The sequence below is a fragment of the Nannospalax galili genome, unplaced genomic scaffold, assembly GCF_000622305.1.
Source record: "Nannospalax galili isolate Female #2095 unplaced genomic scaffold, S.galili_v1.0 scaffold34, whole genome shotgun sequence".
NCBI lineage: Eukaryota > Metazoa > Chordata > Mammalia > Rodentia > Spalacidae > Nannospalax > Nannospalax galili.
In genome coordinates, this window is record NW_008338996.1 from 1,798,950 (window position 1) to 1,820,880 (window position 21,931).

Sequence of the window (21,931 nt, forward strand, 5' to 3'; positions counted from 1 at the left end):
CGGCTGGAGGCGCCGCTGGAGGAGCTGCGAGCGCTGCAGTCGGTGGTGCAGGCCGTGCCGCTCAACGAGCTTCGAGAACAGGCGGGCGAGCTGCGCCTCGGGCCGCTCTTCTCCCTGCTTAACGAGAACAATCGGTGAGGCCCGGGGATGCTCGGCGGAGGGGACCGGGAGGTTGGGGATGCAGGAGCGAGGAAGTCGAATGGTAGCCGGGAGGACCGGGCCTGACATCCAGAGACGTGGCTGGTGTTTGGCCACCTGGCCTCAGTGCTGTCTGTGTCCAGGAGGTAGGGATAGGTGGAAAGTCCAGTTTTCCCGTTGCAGAAATGCCATAATTGTACGTAGCAGCTCCTTTTCATCTCCTGCTGGTGGTGTGGCGGGATCCGTCACTCACCTTTTCACTTTAGTCATTGCCCTGCCGAGACTGTAAGAATGTTAGTATACTTGTATTAAAACGCACTATATACAGAAAAACAATCAGCAGTGTGTGAGACAGCAAAAAGGTAGAAGCTAACCATATAAAAGGACTTCAAAATGATTAGCTACTTAACACTATCAGCTGTTTAAAATAGGTACGTCTACCTGAGCATGAGAATGTGAATGAAGAAAATGGCAGAGCTTATCATATCAATATGTGTGAATTTTAAAAGGAACCACAGTGACCTTGTGACAAAGCGGTAAATGTGGGGCGCCCACTCTTCTTTAGCAAATAAACCCCTACCCTATGCTCTGTTAAAAAAATTTTTTTGAACAAACAAACCACAGTGCATACACTCCCCTACCTGTATAACTTGTATAGTATAGGAATATTTGTAGAAAATACTAATACAGACATGGGAGTTTAAATGCTAGGATAACCATCTTTTCCTTTTGGCCTAATCTGCACCTATAGTGTTAAATTAAAAACATATTTGGTGATTTGATTATTTAAAGGAATTGTGTGTGTGTGTGTGTGTTTGTTTTCCAGAATTTAAGAGTGAGTGAGTGAGTGAGTGTGTGTGTGTGTGTGTGTGTGTGTATGTATGTTCCAGAATTTAAAAGTGAATTTAAAAGGTAATGAACTGTTTGGTCAACACTGAATGCTTACAGAAAGCTTTCTTGCCTCTGACCTGAAATTCCTTCCTTTTTCACGATTTTCGTGTCATTAAATCTGTTAGTTGACATTATTTAGATACCTACAAGATGTCTCTTATTCCTTCTCTTTAATTTAGGCTCTCGTTTCCCACTGTTTAGTAGATCTACTGGTAACAGTCACTACCTAACTAGTCCTCACACTGCGACCAGTTTGTCAGCTCATCTTTTCCAGAGTTTCCCTTTCCAACAGTGGAATCGTGACTATTTAGTTTGGTATTTGGGCCCTTCCTGGTATATTTCCATTCTGCTTTTCCAGCCTCATCTTTTTTCTTTACTCCAGTGAATTCATCTGTGCCACCTACCATGTCATACCACTAACGTTCTTAGAGCATGACTTGCACTTTCTTAACTTTGTTCATACCAGTCCTTCTAGCTAAAATGCCTTCTCCTCTCTAAATATTCTGTCTTCTAAGGCCTAGCCAATGTGCCATACCTCCAAATGTCTTTCTCCACTCCAGTTGCAAGTGACATTTTAATGGATAATTATTTGCTGGTTGAGGACACAGTTGCTTTGTTACAGTTTTGTATGTGTATATTTCTAGATCCTGATGGCAGGGGCTATATTTTGCCCAACTCTACATCTCTCTTAAAGCACAGTATTTCATATATATGCCAGAAGGTGATGTGTATAGCATATAGAGAGGGTACTTGGTCCAACTTTTGTTGCTGTTGTTGTTTTACAATAGGGTCTTGCTATGAAGAGCCGATATTGGACTCATTATGTAGCTCAGGCTGCCTTGAATTCACAGCCCTCCTGCATCTTCCACCCAGACGCTAGGATTACAGGTGTCAGCCACCACTCCTGGCCCACTTTTCATACTGAAGGTGAAGAGACTTTGAAAAGTCCTATCACAAGTTGGCAACTGGAACTGAAGTTGAGTTTGAGAGATAAGGGGAATAGGAAAGGCAGCTTGCTACATGATGGAGTAGTACTCTAGGAAGCAATTGTAGTGGAAATTTAGACAATAATTCAGCACTGAATATGTACTAGGTGTCAGTTGCAATCTATGGGAATACGTCTTCTCTGGAGAGTATTCTGACAGTCACCACATACACTACTATTGGCTAAATCATAAAAGCTACTGTGTTGAATCAGGGTCTGATCTTGTAGGTGTAAATCTTCAGTCTTAACAGTTTTGTGAGGGAAATTAAGACCTAAGATTTACAACATGGAAGTCAAAGAAATGATTCTATGTTATTACCTGTGCTTGTTTGGTTCCTAAGGCTCACATCTGACCTGCAGTTTATACACTATGTAGTTTAGCTCATCACTACTGTTTAAAGCACTGTGTGTGTGTGTGTGTGTGTGTGTGTGTGTGTGTGACATGCCAAGCATGTACTCTACCACAGAGTTGCATCCCCAGCCCCAAAGAGGTTTCTGTAAGCCACGCAGCCTTGTGTTACCTTGTTACGTAAAGCCTCTTCACAACTTGCCATTGCTTCTCTGGAAAAATTGTAAATATCAAGCATGGCATAAAAGACCTCAGAAACTTACAATTAGGTTTGCATTCCTTCGGTTTCATTTCTTGCGTCCCTCTTAGCTTTGTGCCATCCCTTTGCCCCTCCACCATTCCGACCATGTCAAAACAAGCTCCATGTGGTTCTTCTGAAGTATTAATGCTCTAGCTTATTTCTCTCTGCTTTTTCCTGTGCTGCTACTCCCTCTGCTTGAAACATCTTTCTAGAGCATTCCTATTTTTCCTTAAAACTTAGTTCAGGTGTTTCTCCTCTAGGAAGCCTTCCCTATACCCTGGAAACTTTTTTTTAGCTCCCATAGCTTTTAGCCCTAACCCATAGTATTTATCTACTTAGATTATAGTTGCCTTTTATTTTTCTGTGTCTTCATTAGAGTGAACGCTAAGGCTAGACAATATATCCTGTCTTTGTAGCCCAAACACAGGTGTAGCAGATAGTAGGAGCAGAGCACATATCTAATGAGGGAGTAGAACTGCTATTTTGAAGGAAATCATTATGGAAGAAGTTGCCATTGAGCCAAGTTTTAGGTATGAGGTTGTTGCTTCCAGTCTGACAGGACATGAACTAATGAAATCTGTATTGTCTCCTTTAGGGAACAGACTACTTTGTGTGTATCTATTCTGGAGAGATTGCTCCAAGCTGTGGAGCCAGTTCACCTGGCTAGGAACCTCAGGTTTGACCTACAGAGGGGACTGACTCACCCTGATGATTCTGTAAAAATCCTCACTCTGTCCCAGGTACAGAATTTTACTAACGTACGTAAGAGGCATCCTGGTCACACACTCATCAAATACTGAGTTCCTTTGACAGCCAGGTAGTGTCCCATGCTGTTGGAGTTACAAAGATAAATCTGTTTCTTTTTCCCTCATCTGTAGAACAGGATTTTCAGATGTTCAAACAGTTGCTCTGCCATGTTAGGTCAAATTGAAGAGGCCCAAACTAAGTGTAAATTTCAGTAAGCCAACAACTTAAGACAGTAACTCTTATTCTGGCAGCCAAAACATCATACTGTTTGAGGGAAGCGCTGCTGCTAAGGGTTACCTTGTCGAAATGTTAGGAACTCGGCAATTGATTAGTAAATACTAAATATTAGTAAATATTCTATTGCTTTTCTTTTTCTTCTCTAAAGTATTCAGTTTTGAAAGGGGAAGGTATCATTTTATTCATTGACCACATGTGTGCCAGAGAGTGCTATAGTAGATGGCTTGTCTGATATTTATTTAGTCTAACTACCTTGGAATTAAGAATTGTATCCCTGGAGGAATGCAGGGATGGTAGCACATCCATTTTACAAACAAAAAATTAGGTTCAAAGAAGTTATTTTGTCCAAGGTCAGTGCAACTAAAAACTGACATGTTAGTATTTGTATTGTTTACACGCATCAGCCTATCTCCATGCTTTACCCACTATTGACTTTTATTTTCCATATAAAAGTATGACTATACCATGTATGTGTTTGACTTTACTGAATTTGAATCATTGTGAATTTTGAGATTGTATAGCAGCTATAATAACTGATTTGTAAAATAATTACACACTAGAAAAATGTGAGCATAATAGGTCCACATGCAGGTCTACTTTGGAGAGGATCTGACTTATTTTATCTTTCAGATTGGAAGGATTGTTGAAAATTCAGAGGCCGTTACTGAGATTCTGAATAATGCTGAACTGTTAAAACAGATTGTTTATTGCATTGGTGGTGAGGACCTGTCTGTAGCTAAAGCGGTGAGTTTGATAGAGCTGTCAGCTAAGGACATCTTGATGTCCTAAAGTCAAAAAAAGGCCTTCTGAGAAGGAAGGTTTAGAATAGATGGTTTCTAGAACTGAGGTGGAATTGAATTTGTAACCTTTGTAGATGTAGTGGGCTGTTCCTGAGACATATTTTCTGTCAGACTACATTGGGTTGCTTCATCTTTTCCAATAACAATAGCTAAAATGTAGTGAATTCTCATCGGATTAGTACATCTCTCTTTTTTTTTTAATATTTTATTATTTCTATTTCATGTGTGTGAATGTATTGCCTGCATGTATGTGAGTGCACCTGTGTTGTGCAGTGCCATGGAGGTCAGAAGAGGGCTTCCAATTCCCCTGGAACTGGAGTTAAGGATAGTTCATAGCTGCCATGTGGGTGCTGGGGATTGAACCCAGGTCCTCTGCAAGAGCAGTCAGTTCTCTTAACCGCTGAGCCATCTCTCCAGCCCCAGATTAGCACCTTATGTACTAATTTTCACTTCAGTCTTAGGAAGTAGATGTAAATATTCTGGATTTTTCTGACTTAATATTTTCTTTTCTTATAAGGCTATCAAATCCCTGTCAAGAATATCACTAACCCAAGCTGGATTGGAGGCTTTATTTGAAAGCAATTTGCTGGATGATTTGAAAAATGTAATGAAAACAAATGACATTGTTCGATACAGGGTGTATGAGGTAAGACTAAAAGCATGCTTCCTGATGCTCATAAGACAAAACTGGTAAATTTACAAAGGCAGGCACGACGGCCCCCTTAACATGCACTCCCTGAGTAATCTGTGTTGTCAGGCCCTTTGTGACATGGTGCAGACAGAGCATGGACTCCAGTGTGGTGTACGCATTATGCTAGACAAGATGCTATTGAAACAACTGGAAAATTAGTCCTAGTAGAGGAAGAAGAAATGGCTCTTATTTCCACTGACTTTGTAATGAACACAGTGCTGAAAACCTCACGTGTACTGTCATTCTCTTCTGTGTGTGTACATGTGTTTGTGGGTATGTGGGTATTTGTGCGTGTGGAGGCCAGAAGTCAGTCTCTGTGTCTTCAGTGCCCTCTGCCTTGTTTTATGAGGCAGGGTCTCATTTGCTTGGAGCTCAATTAGGCTAGGCTGGCTGGCTAGTGGGCCCCAGAGACCTGCCTGTCTCTGCCTCCCCAGCACTGGAACCACAAGTGCCTGCCGTCGAGCCTTTGTTTCCTCTTTTTTTTAATTTAGGTTCTGGGAGTTAGACTTAGATTCTTGTGTTTGTATGGAAAGCCCTTTGGGGACCAAGCTATATTAGCCTCCATGTCATTAATTCTTAGAGTAAACCTTATATACTATTACTCTCACTATTGAGGAAGCGATTGGCCCACGTTCACACGTTTAATACACTGAATACCCAAAAAGGGAATTATGTATAGTCCAGTTCCCTCTTTAGAATACTTTGCATGCTTTCACACCGCACTGCTCTGGTTTTCCTTCATCTGCTTTTCCTGGTCTCCTGGCCCATTATTCTTTATTGACCTTTTAATTGTCGGAGCTTGTGAAATTGAAGTCTGAACCCCTGCTCTCACTTGTACTTTGTACTCATACCTACGCAAATTATTCTCATGATTTCAGCTTCCATCTATGTGATGATGGCTTCCACACATAAACATTATAATCCATACACACCTCTCTTCTGAGCTAAGACCCTCAACCTTCGTGTCTAGCTGCTCACTCACTGTTGGTCTGGTAGTTGTGTTCCAGGATCCTTATACTGTGCTCAAACTGAGTTCCTGATCTTCTCCATCCATTCCATGTCCCCCAAAACCAGCACCAACAAACTGGTCTGAAAGTCTACATGGTTGACCTTAAGCTCCTTCTTTGCAAAGGCCTATTCTTCCTGCCGCATTTCCAGTTAGCCTGTTTTGTTGGTTTTATTTAACCTGTGCATTTTTCCTCACCAGCATAGCTATCGCCACCCTGGCCCAACCTACCAGTGTCACTTACCTGGACTACTGTATTTGCATCTAGTTTGGTCCGCCCTCGTTTATTTTTCTCATCCCTAGTGTATCTTAACCAATCAGAGTGGTCTCTTCTTTCAAATTTATTTTGTAATTGATAGGTAAAATTATATATGGTGTTTGTAGCATACACAAGAACGATCTTTTAAAAACCTATACTGGGCCGGGTGTGGTGGTGCACACCTTTAATCCCAGCACTTGGGAGGCAGAGGCAGTCGGATCTCTGTGAGTTCGAGTCCAAGCCTGGTCTACATAGCAAGTTTCAGGTCAGCTAGGGCTACAGAGAGACCCTGTCTCAAAAAGACCGAAAAAAAAAAACCTATACTGGATTCTGCCACTTCCACTAAAACTCTCTGTATCTGGTGTCTCCCATTAAGCTCAAAGGACATATTTGTCAAATGAAGACATGACTAACAGGTATATGAATGAGTTGTGTTTTCTTTCGTTTTGCTTTGTTTGCATTGCTGGTATTCAGGCCTTAGTCATGTGAAGCAACTGCCCCCAAAACCAGCACCCGCACCTCTACTACTGAGGATACATATATCCTTGTTTGAATGAGGGGTTTTGTTTGCCATTGCTAACGCAACCCTTTATACCCTGGTTAATGATTTTTTGGAGGAAAAGTACAGATTTTTTCCTAGAAACAAATAATGGATTTTAAAAAAATTATTACAAGTATTTTGTGTGTGTATTTGTGTGTGTGTGTGTGTGTGTACATGTGCCCACATGTGTGCCACAGTATATATATGGAAGTCAAAAGACACTTTTGGGAGTGTACAGATTTTTTCCTAGAAACAAATAATGGATTTTAAAAAAATTATTACAAGTATTTTGTGTGTGTGGGTGTGTGTGTGTGTGTGGTGTGTGTGTGTGTGAGTGTGTGGGTGTGTGTGTGTGTGTGTACATGTGTCCACATGTGTGCCACAGTATATATATGGAAGTCAAAAGACAATTTTGGGAGTTGGTTCTCTTCTTCCACCATGCGGGGGTCTGAAGGATTGAACTCCAGTTGTCAGACGTGGCAGCAAGTTGCTTAATTCGTTGAGCCATCTTGCAGCCCTAAAATAATAATTCTTTTTAAAAAATATTTTATTTATTATTTTTATTTTATGTGTATGATAGGAGCACTGACGGCTCTTGCAGAGGACCCGGATTCGATTCCCAGCACCCACATAGCAGATACGAACCGTCCTTAACTCCAGTTCCAAGTGAATCCAAAACCGTTTCCTATTTTCTTTTTTTAATATTTTATTTATTATTTTTAGTTTATGCATATGGGTATATTGCCTGCATGTATATGAGTGCACCCATGTCATGAAATGCCCACAGAGGTCAGAAGAGGGCATCAGATCCCCTGGAACTGGAGTTACAGGTGGTTTTTAGCCACCATATGGATGCTGGGAATTGAACCTGGGTCCTCTGGAAGAGCAGTCAGTGCCCTTAACCACTGAGCCATCTCTCCAGCTTCTAAAATAATAATTCTTAAGAATTTAATTATATATAGGGTCTGGAGAGGAGGCTCACTAGTTAAGAGTACTGTCTTGCAGAAAACCCAGGTTTGGTTCCTAGACTCCACATGGCAGCTAAGAACCATCTATGATTCCAGTTCCAGGGGATCCAACACCCTCCTTGACCTCCACCCCCATTGTACCACCTCTCCAGCCCCTCTCCCCAATTTTTTTTTTTTTTAAATTATACCTAGTTCTGAAATTTAACTTAAAATGAGATCTAACAGGTTTATGGCTGTTTTAACCTTTTTTCTCTTTCTGTTCTTTCAGCTAATTGTGGAGATTTCTTCTGTGTCATCAGAATCTTTACATTACTGTACCACAAGTGGATTGGTCACCCAGCTCCTGAGAGAGCTGACTGGTGAAGATGTGCTAGTCAGGTGTGTAGACTTAGGGAGCTCTTAAAGTGTTCTTTTGAAGGCTGAGAAACAACTTTGGAACTTAGAATGGTCTTCCCATGTTTTGAGAGACTGTACCCAGGTTGAATCTCAGGACTGGAGTTTATCTTAAGGAAGGGACTTTAGGAAATTGTTCATTATATCATAATACTATATTGAACTTAACAAAGCCCTGCAAGATGTTTTAGTTGTTTTCAAGTGACCGTATTCTCTGTCCCTGAGCAAGTGTGCTTTTAGACTGTTCTAATCACATGATAAGTGCCATTTTGGGTCACTTTGCATTTGATGAAGTAGATTCATTGAGCATTATCAAATAGCACTGTGTCATGACAGGAAAAGCATGGGCTTTTAAAAGGGAGAGTCAGGCTGCACCCCTCTCCTTTGCTTATTATTTGCTTGACTAGAACAAATTATTGTAGCTTTTCTATTCCAGTTTCATTTTGTTTGTCTTTTGCTCCAGTGCTGGTTTCTTCTTTTTTTTTTTTAATATTTTATTTATTATTTTTATTTTTTGTGTGTGAGTGTATTGCCTGCATGTATGTGAGTGCACCCGTGTCGTGCAGTACCTAGGTCGGAAGAGGGCATCAGATTTCCCTGGAACTGGAGTTAAGGATGGTTCATAGTGGCCATGTGGGTGCTGGGAATCGAACCCGGGTCCTCTGCAAGAGCAGTCAGCACTCTTAACTGCTGAGCCATCTCTCCAGCCCCTCCAGTGCTGGTTATTGAACCCAGGGTCTCGCATATGTAGGCAAGCACTCTACCCAGTCCCTTTTTGCTTTTTAATTTGAGATAAGAGTTGCTCAGATGGACATTGAACTAACTCTGCAGCCCAGGCAGAGCTTGAACTTGTGGGCCTCCTGCCTCAGCCTCTTGAGTAGCTAGAATTTGAGGCCAGTGCTACCAGGTCTGACTATACTTCAGTTTCCTCATCTCAGAACACTGAGAATTCCATAAAGAAAAAAGGAAAATTAATCATAGGTACCAATATAATGGCTGATGTAGCCCTCAAGTCAGTTCCAGGGTCTTGGAGATCCCTATTTTTCCTTCTCTTTAAATTTCTTTTAGTGCATGCCAAATGTGCTTTACTGAGATTCCACAGTTTACTACGTTCTTACTACTATACTTAGTTTGCTTCTCTTGCAAATTATTAATATCATTATAATTGTCATCTTTGTGTATATAGATTTTTCTTATATTAAGTGACTTTCTGGCTGTCTTTTTTTATATAAATTTGACTGAACTTGTTAACTCCATATGTATAGACGAGTCACTGGCTATATTGTTAGAAAGCATTTGAGTGTCTTAACCTAATGAGGTCATGGCTAAACCTGCAAATGGTTAGATAATAAGTTTTAATACCAACTGGAAAATGCTATTTTTAGTTATTTGGTTATGATTGAATATTAGATGATAGTCAAGAATTGTTAGTTTGTTAAAATATGGTGATGAGGGCTGGAGAGATAGCTCAGCAGTTAAGAACACCGACTGTTCTTCCAGAAGACCGGGGTTCAAATCCCAGCACCCACATGGCAGCTAACAACTGTCCATAACTCCAGTTCCAGGGGATCTGACAGCCTTTTCTGTCCTCCACGAGCATTGTACAACACGGGTGCGCTTACCTACATGCAGGCAATACACGCATACACATAAAAATAAAAATAATAAAATATTTTTAAAATAATAAAATATGGTGATGGACGTATAATTGTGTTCAGAAGTGTTGGTGGGTTTTCTTTGTTTTTTTTTGTTTTTTTTTTCTTTTTGGTCTTTCTGAGACAGGTCTCCCTGTAGCCTCAGCTGGCCTGGAACTCACTATGTATACCAGGCTGGCCTTGAACTCTGAGAGATCCACCTGCCTCTGCCTCCCGAGTGCTGGAACAGAAGTGTTGACATTTTACAGATGTGTCCTGAAGTGTGCAGGAGATGAGTTTTCTTTCAAACAGTTCAATAGAAAATGGAAAGAATTGTTAAATAAGAGGAAAAACTCAGTAACTATTAAAATAGGGTTATAGGATAGGGGCTGTGCGTTAATCCCAGCATTTGGGAGGCAGAAGCAGAGGCAGAGGCAGGTGGATCTCTGAGTTCAAGGCCAGCCTGGTGCACATAGTGAGTTCCAGGACGGCTGGGGCTTCAGGGAGACCCTGTCTCAAAAAGACCGAAAAAAAAAAAAATGGGTACCTGGTACCTTGTACTTCTTGTTTTGTTTTGTATTTAATGTTTGTTTGATATTTCAAAATCAAACAAAAACAAAAAAATTTCTTAGGAAACAGCTATGTTGCAGAAATATAGTGACTCTCCAGATAAAAGGCCAGGATTTAACTTTGAACTCTACCTTGTAATAGCAAATGATTCCAAATAAGTTACTAAAATTTTGTAGCTCTTGTGTCCTCTTCTGAAAAGGAGAGCCAAGATTATAGTCCTTTCAGATTTGTGAGAAGAATTAAATCTGCTATAACCCATGTGAAAACAATTTTAAAAGCATGCTCTTGGGGCAGGATCTCTGTTGATTAGTTTAGAGAGTTTGATGCTCTTATAGAGGTCTGGAGTTCAGATCCCAGCACACATGTGGCACACACACACACGCGCGCACACACACACACACGAATAATCTTTAAATTAAAAGCTCTCTTCATGTGAGAAATCTTTTCGTCCTTTTTTATTTAAGAGCCACCTGTATAGAAATGGTGACATCACTGGCATACACCCATCATGGACGACAGTACCTTGCTCAGGAAGGAGTAATTGACCAGATATCGAATATAATTGTTGGGGCAGATTCAGACCCTTTCTCCAGCTTCTATTTGCCAGGTAAGAAACATTGGCGGATGAGGGTAGATGCTTTGCTTCTGAGCTCCCCTAGTCTGTGGAGACCAGGGACTGTCTTCTTCAAACTGCTTCCTTTCAAGAGCACTTACATCCACCAAATTCAACAGTACATTAAAGGATCATGAACCCCAGTTAAGTGCAAATCAATAAATAGGATACACCAAATTATTAGAAAGGAGGACAAAAAGTATAGGTCATCTGAACAGAGACCTGAAAGCATGTGACAAAAGTTCAGCATCCTTTTCTTCATGATAACTCATTTAATTAGGTGTAAAAAGAAATGTGTTTCAACACAATACAGGCCTTGTATGACAAAGCGCACCTAATGCTGCACTCAAATGTGAGAAGTTGAAACCTTTCCTCTAAAATCAGGAACAGGATGCCCTTTCTTACCTCTCCTGTTCAGCATAGTACTGGAAATCCTCGAGCTATAGGAAAGAAGGGTGGAAAAGCACCAAAATCTGAAAGAATGACATTAGATTGTTCTTGTTTGTTGGTGACATGATCTCAGGCATGGTGGCTCACACCTTTAATCCCAGCACTTGGGAGGCAGAGACGGGCAGATCCCTATGAGTTCAGCCTAGTCTACATAGTGAGTTCCAGCTGGGGCTATAGGGAGATCCTGTTTCAAAATTAACCCTTCTTCCTAGGAAGGAAGGAAGGAAGGAGGGAGGGAGGGAGGGAAAGAAGGAAGGAAAATTTTAATTCAGTAAAGTTGGAGGATAGAGCACAACATACGGAAGTACCAGCATTCTACCCTAACAATAGACTATCCAAAAGAGAACTCAAAGAAACATCCACATTAGGAGAGCATAAATACAAAGAATACCTAGTGATTAAATACCACCGTACTCCCATAAAAGGCCATATAGACTCATGGCACAGAGTAGAGAGCTCAGAAATGAATCCTTGCATTTATAATCACTTGTCAAAAAAATGTCAAAAACACAGTGGCAGAGTACATTATTTTATTTTCAATAAATGATGCGAGAAAAACTGGGTAATTTAGTGTAGAATGAAATTAGACCCTTATCACAAAAAAAAATCAATTCATAGTATAAAAAAGACTGAAACTTAAGACACGAAACTGAAGCTGCTAGAGGAGAGCATAGGGAGGCACTTCAGATGTTGGTTTGGGCCAAGACTTTTGGGTATGGCTGCTGGAAGCACAGGCAACAGAGGAGAAATTAACAAATGAAGTCATCAAAGTAACAGGCTTTGACTCAGACATGGAAACTCATCAGAGTGAAGAGATAATCTGAATAGAGAATGTTTACAAACTGTATATCTCACTAGGGGTGAGTATACAAAACACCAGGAGTGCAGACAAATCAGTAGCAAGAACAGCCCAATTGAAAATGAGCAAAGGACTGACTGCATTTACCAAGAATCATACAGATACTCAGTTAAAACACAGTGCAGAATTATACCTCTTACAATGGCTTGTATCAAAAAAGACAGAAGATAATTGTTGAGGCTGTAGAGTACATTCTTTGGGATTGTAAATTAGTGCTTTTAAAAAGTTAAAATTAGGGGGCTGGAGAGATGGCTCAGTGGTTTAGAACACTGGCTATTCTTGCAGAAGACCCAGGTTTGAATCTCAGCACCCATATGGCAGCTAACAACTGTCCGTAACTCCAGTTCCAGGGGATCCGACAGCCTCTTTTGTCCTCTGCGGGCATTGCACAACACGGGTGCACTTAACCTACATAGAGGCAATACACACATACACATAAAAATAATACATAAAATATTAAAAGAAAAAAAGTTAAAATTAGGATATGAGCTCCTTGTCCCTATTGGATATATAGCCAAAGGAAATTAAACCAGCATGTGAAAAGCTGCCTGTACTCCATGTTCAATGCAGCATCCTCAGTGGGCAAGATGGGGAATGAACCTAAGCAGTGTCCACAGTGGAATGCTATTCAGCCTCCAAAGGAAAGAAATCCCGTCATTTAAACAGTGGATGACCCCAGAGATCATTCTAAATGAAGATCACATGATCTCATTTACATGTATATATAATCTAAAAAAGTTGGATTCGGGGGTTGGGGATTTAGCTCAGTGGTAGAGCACTTACCTAGCAAGTGCAAGGCCCTGGGTTCAGTCCTCAGCTCTGAAAAAAAAAAAAAAAAAAAAAAAGTTGGATTCAGAAGTAGAAATTAAGGAGCTGGAAAGATGGCTCAGCCATTAAGAGCACTGGCCACTCTTGCAGAGGACTTGGGTTTAGTTCCCAACACCTATATGACCACTATCAACCATCTGTAACTCTAGTTCTCCGGAATCCAACCCCCCTCTTCTGGCCTCTGTGGGCATTACACACACAGGTGTACTTACATACATGTAGGTAAAACATTCGTGCACATAAAATAAAAGCAAAATTTTAAAAAAGAGGTATAGATTAGTGATTACAGGCCTAGTACAGTGTGTGGGTAGATGCTAGTCAAAAGATACAAAATGTCAGAAAGAAGTATATGACATAATGATTATAGTTAACAGTGTTGTGTCCTTAAATTTTTCTAAGAATAAATTTCAAGTCTTCTTACCACAAAAAAATTTAAGATATATATATGTGTGTGTGTGTGTGTATGTATGTATGTATTTCCTCCCCAATTTGGCCATTCTATGACATGAATGTATTTCTAAACATGTTATACACGATAACTAGGTACAATTTTTTTATCTAATTTTTTAATCTGTTAGTTTAAAAAGTTAATTTTTTTAAAAAAATACTCAGAGACCCCTTAATGAGGTGAATTTTTTTAAATTTATTTGTATTGAATTTTTGTGTATTTCATACAGAACATCTCAGTCTTAATCATATTTATACCCCTGTCCCCACTGGCACCCTCCCATAGCTCCCCCATTGGAATTCATACATTCTGTCATTTGTGTAAAGGCCTATTGTGTCAAGTTAAGTGTCCTCAGATGTTCCTCAGTACAAGTTCATCTATTGAGGTCTAGTAGCTTTATCTAGAGTCCCTTGCTGCAGGAAGATCAGCTCTTCCTCACCTAGCAGTAATCAGTTGCCAATATTTCTTCAGCTAAGATTGGGGTCATGCTGTCCGTTTCCCCAGTTCTATGGAAAGTTTTTGTCTGCTTGTGTTTGCATGAGTATTGTGCATGCTGACACCAATGCTGTAGATTCATATGAGCAGGGTCCCAGGAGCTTGTAGGACTCTATTTCCATGTGGTTTTGCACCTCCTCCCTGGCTCTTAAGGGAAAGAAGGAGCTCAAGAGTTGGGACCATAGTAGACTGGTATTATCAAGGGAGAAATGGGGAACCCATGGTGGAAGGGTTAGACAGGGATAGAGAGAGAGGAGAGATAAATAATGCCTAGCTAGTTTTAAAAAACCAGAGGGAATCATATTGGTCCAACAACCTAAGGACACATTACACATACAATATCTCTACAAGTGTATAGCTAAAGGCCATATAACAAGAAATAGTGCCAGACAGGAGAAACCTTTCTTTGAATTGTTAGCTAGGGTGGTCCAAGAGACCCCCAAAATTACATAGGCTATTGCCACAGCCCTTGATTGCCTCACAGAACTTGAAGGTAAGACCCTATTGCTGAAGACAGAAGATACTTCAGACACAGGATTTGGAGCAGTAGATCTGGAACTGACCTGGAAGCCACTTACTTTGAAGGCTAGCTCTCATTACTTTGGAGAGCACTATGAGGGTTCCAAGGGAAAACACCAATCAATGGTCCAACATGATCTTCAAGATTAAATAACCACATCAGTGACTGGCACAGCATACAGCATTGGTGCAGTAGCAGCACTTTTATCTTGGGGGCAATCAACAGCTACCTACCTAATTGGACTAAAAGCCCACTCGATGGGAGGAAACTCAAGTGTGGTACCAAAAACATAACCAGATACACATGGCTGGAGAGGTCATAGATCTTAGAGAAAACCCAGAGACTGTCACTCCCTAGACTAATGTAATTTCTTAGTATGTGCAAAACTTGTATCCTTATATTTAAAGACAAATATCCCAGTCACCACTCATCAAAGAAGCTTCTTTTGTACTAGACAGAGACTATTACCAAGTTCTACAACTTGTCACACACAGACATCTATGAATTGCCCAGGCCTAAGTGATACACCTACAGTACAACCTCTACACTTAAGGCTCATGGGAACATAGAACGGGGTAAAGAGGTCACTGATGAATCTTTGAGTTCTCATTAATGAAGCTCCCTTATGCAACAGAAGACCAGGAGCACAAAAGGTCACAGATGACCACAGTGTAGAGATTAAGAGTCTGCAGAATGCTAGTTCTCAGACAGGACTCTTGTATTAAACTTCACCCACTTAGGGCTCAGGGAACATTGAGGAAGAGAGACAGAAAGAGTGTAAGAGGTGGATGTTTTATGAAAATGCTTTTTAGAGCATTAAGATCACAGCTCAGTGAAAAGAATTATAACTAAAATATATACTAATAATGACATTTACAGTACATGTCGTAGATCCATGAAATCTCTGAGGTGAAATCTTCATATAATACAGAATCTACTCCACCCATTGTGTTCCAGGGCATGGTAGATTTCCATGTGTGTAACTTAGCAGTTGGAGACTTACTACCCTTGAGGTAGCCCACTTTATTAGTGAAGATACCTGTTTAAAACTTTCCTCCAGTACTGTCTTCAGAGCTTGCCTTCCTATCATTGGTGTCCTGTGGTTCTTGTCTTTCTCTGGCATATGACAGTATTTCAGTATGTAGATCCAGCTCCCTTGGTAACTTGGGATTTCTGTTCTCAGAATCACACATCTTAGGGGTCTTTCAATCTCCTCTGGGCTCTGATTTCTAGACTGCTATAGTCTTTCTCTTTCTAGCCTGTGGTTTATTCCTCTTCTGATGGAAACATAGGGCCTACAGTTGGTGCTGTCTTATCCCTCTGTTAAGATATATTTTTGTGGGGGCTAGAGAGATGGCTCAGCAGTTAAGAACACTGACTGTTCTTGCAGAAGATCTGGGTTGGAATTCCAGCACCCACATGGCAGCTAACAACTGTCCATAACTCCAGTTCCAGGGGATCTGACAGCCTCTTCTGTCCTCCATGGGCATTGCATGACACGGGTACACTTACCTTCATGCAGGCAGTACACACATACACATAAAATAAAATATAATAAAATATTTTTTTAAGATATTTTTGTAAAAATCTTTAGGATTCGTAAAGTTTTTTGGAAACCTGGCCGTCATGGATAGTCCTCAACAGATCTGTGAGCGCTACCCTGTCTTTCTGGAAAAAGTATTTGAAATGATGGAAAGTCAAGACTCCACCATGATTGGTATAGCTGTAGACACAGTTGGAATCGTGGGATCCAGTGTTGAAGGAAAACAAGTTTTACAAAAAACAGGTTGGTATGATTTATCTTGGGGTTTTTTAGATGTATTTAGTTTTGGGTCAGGATTCAGTTTCCTCAGGTTCAGATGCTGATGAGTTAACTTAGAGGAACTACTTCTCTGAATGGAAGTCTTGTCTGAGGTTATGGACTCATTTATCCAAGTCTTATAATTACTACTAAAAAACAGTCTCTCTTTCTTTTTACTGTTTAAAGCATTCTACGAACCAATTAGGACCAAACATTGTTCACGTCTGCATCTTCCTTGACTACTTGTCATGGTACATGGACCGTGTTATATCCCTGTCCTAACACTGATAGTAGCTTTTAAAATTTCTGTTCACCTCACTTCTCTAGGCTTTGTTTTCTTCACTTATTAAAACAGGATGACAATAGTTGCAGGGTTTGACTATTTCACAAGATTTTTTATGTATGTAATAAGTCAGAAAAGAAAATTTTGTGGCAAGATTTTACGTTAAGAAAGATACATTTATGGTACACTTTGAATGTTTTACCAGCATAATAAATTCTATACAGAAATAAAGCACTATATTTGAAAGCCCTTTGAGATGTATACTAAGAATTAATGTGCCATTGTGTGTCACAGCTAGTACAGTGTTGGTGTGCTTTTCTAAGTGTTTTTCCTATGGTGTAGAATCCTTTTATAGTCCTGCATAGAGCATCCACTGTCATTCTCATTTTGCAGATAAGGTAGCTGAAACTCAGAGGAATCAAGAAAGTGCTCTAAGATCATAGAAACTGGGGCAATTGCTGCTCATAAAGAGGCCATTTGATTCCAGTCCAGTACACCTTGCCTTATATATGCAGTATTGCACATGAGTGTATTAAATCTGTCACTTGGTCTCTGACCACATGCTTGTTTTTGTGTTGCTTTAGGTAGATAGGAGTCATAATGCATGAAAGTATACTTTTTTAAAATTTCATTTTCCACTTCATACCTATGAGGATGGCCATGAAAAAAAATTTTTAATTGAAAAGCATAACAAATGTTAGAATGTTGAAAAACTCATGTTTTCTGACCAAAATATGAAATAGCACAATTTCTATGAAAAATAATATGGGGGGCTGGAGAGATGGCTTAGCGGTTAAGAGCCCTGACTACTCTTGCAGAGGACCCAGGTTCAATTCCTAGCACCCACATGGCGGCTATGAACCATCCTTAGCTCAAGCTCCAGGGGAATCTGAAGCCCTCTTCTGACCTCTGTGGCATTGCATGACACAGGTGCACTCACATACATGCAGGCAATACACTCATACACATAAAATTAAAAAATTAAATAAAATACTAAATAAAAATAATATGGAAGTTCCACCAAAAAAGTTAAACAGAATTATATGAACCAGCAGTTCCCCTTCTACATATTTACTAGATAATATCAAAAGCAAAGACTCAAGCAGTTGTTTGCTTATATTATAGCAGCATTAATCCAAAAATAATTGGAAACAACCCAATGCTCATTGATGGATGGATAAATAAATAAACAAAATGATATTACATTCAATGAAGTCTTGCTTTGGAGAAGTACTGGATTGTGACATAAGCTCTCGTACAAAGGAAGTTTGAAGACATTAGTAAAATAATCCAGTCATGAAGATACTCTGTGATTTTACTTAAAAGATTGTTTGGCCAGGTGTGGTGGCACACACCTTTAATCCCAGCACTCGGGAGGCAGAGGCAGGTGGATCTCTGTGAGTTCAAGGCCAGCCTGGTCTGCATAGTGAGTTCCAGGACAGCTGGGGCTACAGGGAGACCCTGTCTCAAAAAGATTAAAAAAAAAAGAGAGAGAAAGTAGAGTGGGAATCGTTCAGTTTGGGTTACTGAAAAAGATCTAGAGGTGGATCGTGGTGGTGGTTGTGCAGCAGTGTGAAAATGTTTAATAGCAGTGAACTGTGTGCTTAAGATGGTTCAGTGGTAAGTTTTATATCAGCTACATTTTATCACATACCTAAGCCTGTTACCATTATCCTTCAAAGGGACCCGCTTTGAACGCCTCCTCATGAGAATAGGACATCAAGCAAAGAATGCTTCCACAGAGCTAAAAATTAGATGTTTGGATGCAGTTTCATTGCTTCTATATTTATCAGTAAGTACAATGGGAAAGTAATGAAGGGCAGTGGGATGTGCTAGGGAAAATGAGTCAGCTTAGTACTAGTTAACTTAACCTAAATGTTGACCAAGGGAATGTCATGCTTCTCACTTTTGGTAAAAAATGATAACCCTCATTAAATGACTAATGGCATTAATTTTTTAAAATTTTATTTTATGTGTTTTTGAGCTCACTACGTAGCTCTGGCTGGCCTGGAACTGACTATGTAGACCATGCAGGCCTCAGATTCAGAGAGATCTGCCTGCCTTTGCCTCCCTGAGTGCTGAAGTTGAAGGTGTGTGCCACCATACCTGGCCCTTAAAACTTTTAAAAAATATATTCTTTATTCTTTGAGCATTTTCATAGGTGTATACAGGGTGTTTTAGTTATATTTACCCTCTTTAACTCCCCTTCCTCCCAGTCCCCCCAAAACATCTTCCTTTCTTGTGCCCTTTTCTTTTTTTCTTAATAACCCAGTGAGTCCACTGAGTGCTGCCTGTATGCACATGATGGGGGACCATCCACTGGAGCAAGGACAAGCCACCGGTGGCCATACTCACCAAGAAAAATGACTCTCCTTCCCCCAGCAGCCATTAACTGCCAATAGCTCCCCCCGTCCATGCTGGAATATTGACTGGCTTGATCTTGTGTAGGTCTTGTGCAGGTAATTCTAGGTGCTGTGAATTCATGAGTGACGCAGTCATGGCATGTCTAGAGGACGGCATTTCCCAGCACTCCTCCCTGTCTTCCAGCTCTTACGTTCTTTCTGCTCCCTCTTTTGCGATGTTCCCTGAGCCTCGGGGAAGAGGAGATTGATACAGATGTCTTACTTAGGGCAGAGTATTAAAGTCTTAATTTTCAGCACTTTGACCAGTTTTGAGTCTCTGCATTAATCACTGCCTATACCAGAAGGAAGCTTCTCTGACCAGGGCTGAGAACATCACAAATCTAGGCATATAAACATGACTATTTCACAAAGTGAGTTCCCCTCTGAGGCCTATGACGTCCCCAGCATGGACTTTTGACAGTCCCAGGCATGAACTGTGTAACAAGTCTCAAATCCAACCTTAAGTTGTTACTTACCTGTATAACAGTCGTGCCACTGTTGTACAGTTGGCACATTGTGTCTAGCAGGTTGGTATTGTAACATGCAGGGTCCAGCATTGGGTAAGACTGTTGGTGGCTTTTCTCCCCCAGCAACTTGAATAGCATCTTCTAGCACTGGGAAAGCTAGCCAGCTAAGAGGATGTTTCCCAGTCAGATCCAGCTTGATTTCTCTGCAATCAAAGAGTGTGGTGTCTTCACAGTAGGGTCTTACCATTTAGTTATGGTGGGCAACCAAGAGCAATGGCAGTAACTTGTGTTGGTGTCAGTTTGTTTTGTTTTTTTTTTTTTTTTTTTTTGGTGGTGGGGTGTTAGGGCTCTGGGGCCTCCCTGTTCAATAACCCAGGAAGGCACTGAGATTTTCATTTTATAACCTATTTCTGGGAGCAGCATTGTCTACCCATGCAGGATGCCTCTGTTCAAACTTCTTTTTTGGTCTTTTTGAGAGCGCCACCACACCTGGCCAAATTTCTTTTTTTTTTAACCCCTTTGGTCTTTTTGAGACAGTCTCCCTGTAGCCCCAGCTGGCCTAGAACTCGCTATGTAGACCAGGCTAGCCTTGAACTCACAGAGATCTGCCTGCCTCTGCGTCCCAGGTGCTGGGATTAAAGGCATGTGCCACCATGCCCAGCACTCAAACTTTTTTTTTTTCAAAAAGCTATATTCCTAAATTAGGCTACAAAGTAATGAGTTTCCATAGACTTTTTCATGCATCCTTAGTTTTGGTTAGTCCACATCGGACCCCCTCTTCTCCTTCTAAAATTTTAATTTATTAATGTGTATATGAAGGAGGGTATGTATGTATCCGGTCATATGACAAGGTACACATGTGGAAGTCAGAGGACAACTTTGTGGGATTGAGGTTCTCCTCTTACCTTTATGTAGGATCTGGGGATTGAACTTAGTTTGATGATGTGTGACACTCTTCCTGGGGAGATGTGAGTGAATGTCTACTTCCAGATAGGGAGCCAACAGCAGACCAAAATAAGGATACCACCAAAGTCCAATTTGCTGATCCAATGAGGTTTTGTTTTGGTGGGGTTTTCTGTTTGTTTTTGAGACAGCACCTTGGCTAGCCTGGAACTTGCTCTAGGCTGATAGACTAGGCTGGCCTCAAATTTCTGCCTGCCTCTGCTTTCCAAGTGCCAGGATTAAAGGTGTGTACTACCACACCCAGCCTGAGCCAGTGAGTTTTATTGGGGTTACTTAGAGGAGCAGAAATGACTCAAGAGACAGCTGCATCACCAAAAGCTTAGGAAAACTGGACATCTGAGGTGCACTGCACAGCCTGCAGGCAGCTCAGCAGATTGGACAGTGTCTTTTCCAGGTAGCTCAGTTGGCCTTAACCTCTTCCAGGGAATCACAGAGTAATGGAACTAAAGCGATCTAGAGATTATATATTCCTTCCAACAAAAATGAAAAAGTTCTGGGCTGGAGATGAGTGCTCCAGAGTTAGCTGAGTGTCATCTCAGGTTTTCTGACTCATAAACAGATACTTTTCTTCAGATCCATTAACCTTGTCATGAGCTTTTCCTTTTCTCTCTGGTAGCCTGAGCAACAGACAGATGACTTCCTGAGGATGACAGAATCCTGGTTTTCCGCTCTGTCTCGGGACTCCCTGGAGCTCTTCCGTGGCATCAGTAATCAGCCCTTCCCTGAACTACACTGTGCTGCCTTGAAAGTGTTCACGGTAGGTATTCTCTTCACAGGTCGTTCCGGGACCTCTAGTTCAATACATGAGTATTTTCAATGAGCTGGTCATTGTGCCATGCTCTGGGGATGCGTAAGGACACAGCAGTTTGTCCTCCACTGCTTCAGAGACTGGTGAGGGGAAAACATGTAAACAGATAGTTTAGGAAAAGGTATTAGGTGCTGTTTGAGGTTTGAACAGGGTTTCATTGGATCACAGATTTATTCCCAATTCTTTGTCTTTTTTGCTTAATTAACCCAGCCCTCATCTTTTTCTTGAGCACATGTTCCTCCCATTACCCTGCTCTGGTGATGCCAGTTTGCTGGATTCCTATCTCTGGATCTTTGCTTTGTTTTCTGCACTCTACACCCTTGGGTAGTTTTGCTTATTAACCTCTTAATTTATTGAAGAACCAGCTCAGGTGTCTTTTCAGCACACTTGCCTAGACCTTCAAAGTAGAGTTAAATGATGTTGGTTTTCATGTATCACATACTCATTCAGCAAACATTGAGTTCGCCCCCTGCTCCTGCTAGATGTTGAGCCTTTCCTGAATTTGTAGTCTATTGAGGGAACCAGAAAGTAAAAAAAGTTTTAT

General features: G+C 40.8%; 1 protein-coding gene across 1 annotated transcript in view; it reads left to right on the forward strand.

The window, feature by feature from the left end:
• Psmd5 (proteasome 26S subunit, non-ATPase 5) overlaps window positions 1–21,931 on the forward strand; it is a gene marked incomplete at its 5' end in the record, with an annotated part of 26,784 nt that continues 4,853 nt past the window's right edge. The window contains 9 exons of the mRNA XM_008833534.3: window positions 1–134; window positions 3,200–3,344; window positions 4,219–4,332; window positions 4,906–5,034; window positions 8,122–8,231; window positions 10,915–11,057; window positions 16,258–16,449; window positions 18,430–18,539; window positions 21,196–21,336. Of these exons, the coding sequence (XP_008831756.1) occupies window positions 1–134; window positions 3,200–3,344; window positions 4,219–4,332; window positions 4,906–5,034; window positions 8,122–8,231; window positions 10,915–11,057; window positions 16,258–16,449; window positions 18,430–18,539; window positions 21,196–21,336 (1,218 nt within the window). The remainder of the gene's footprint in view (window positions 135–3,199; window positions 3,345–4,218; window positions 4,333–4,905; window positions 5,035–8,121; window positions 8,232–10,914; window positions 11,058–16,257; window positions 16,450–18,429; window positions 18,540–21,195; window positions 21,337–21,931) is intronic.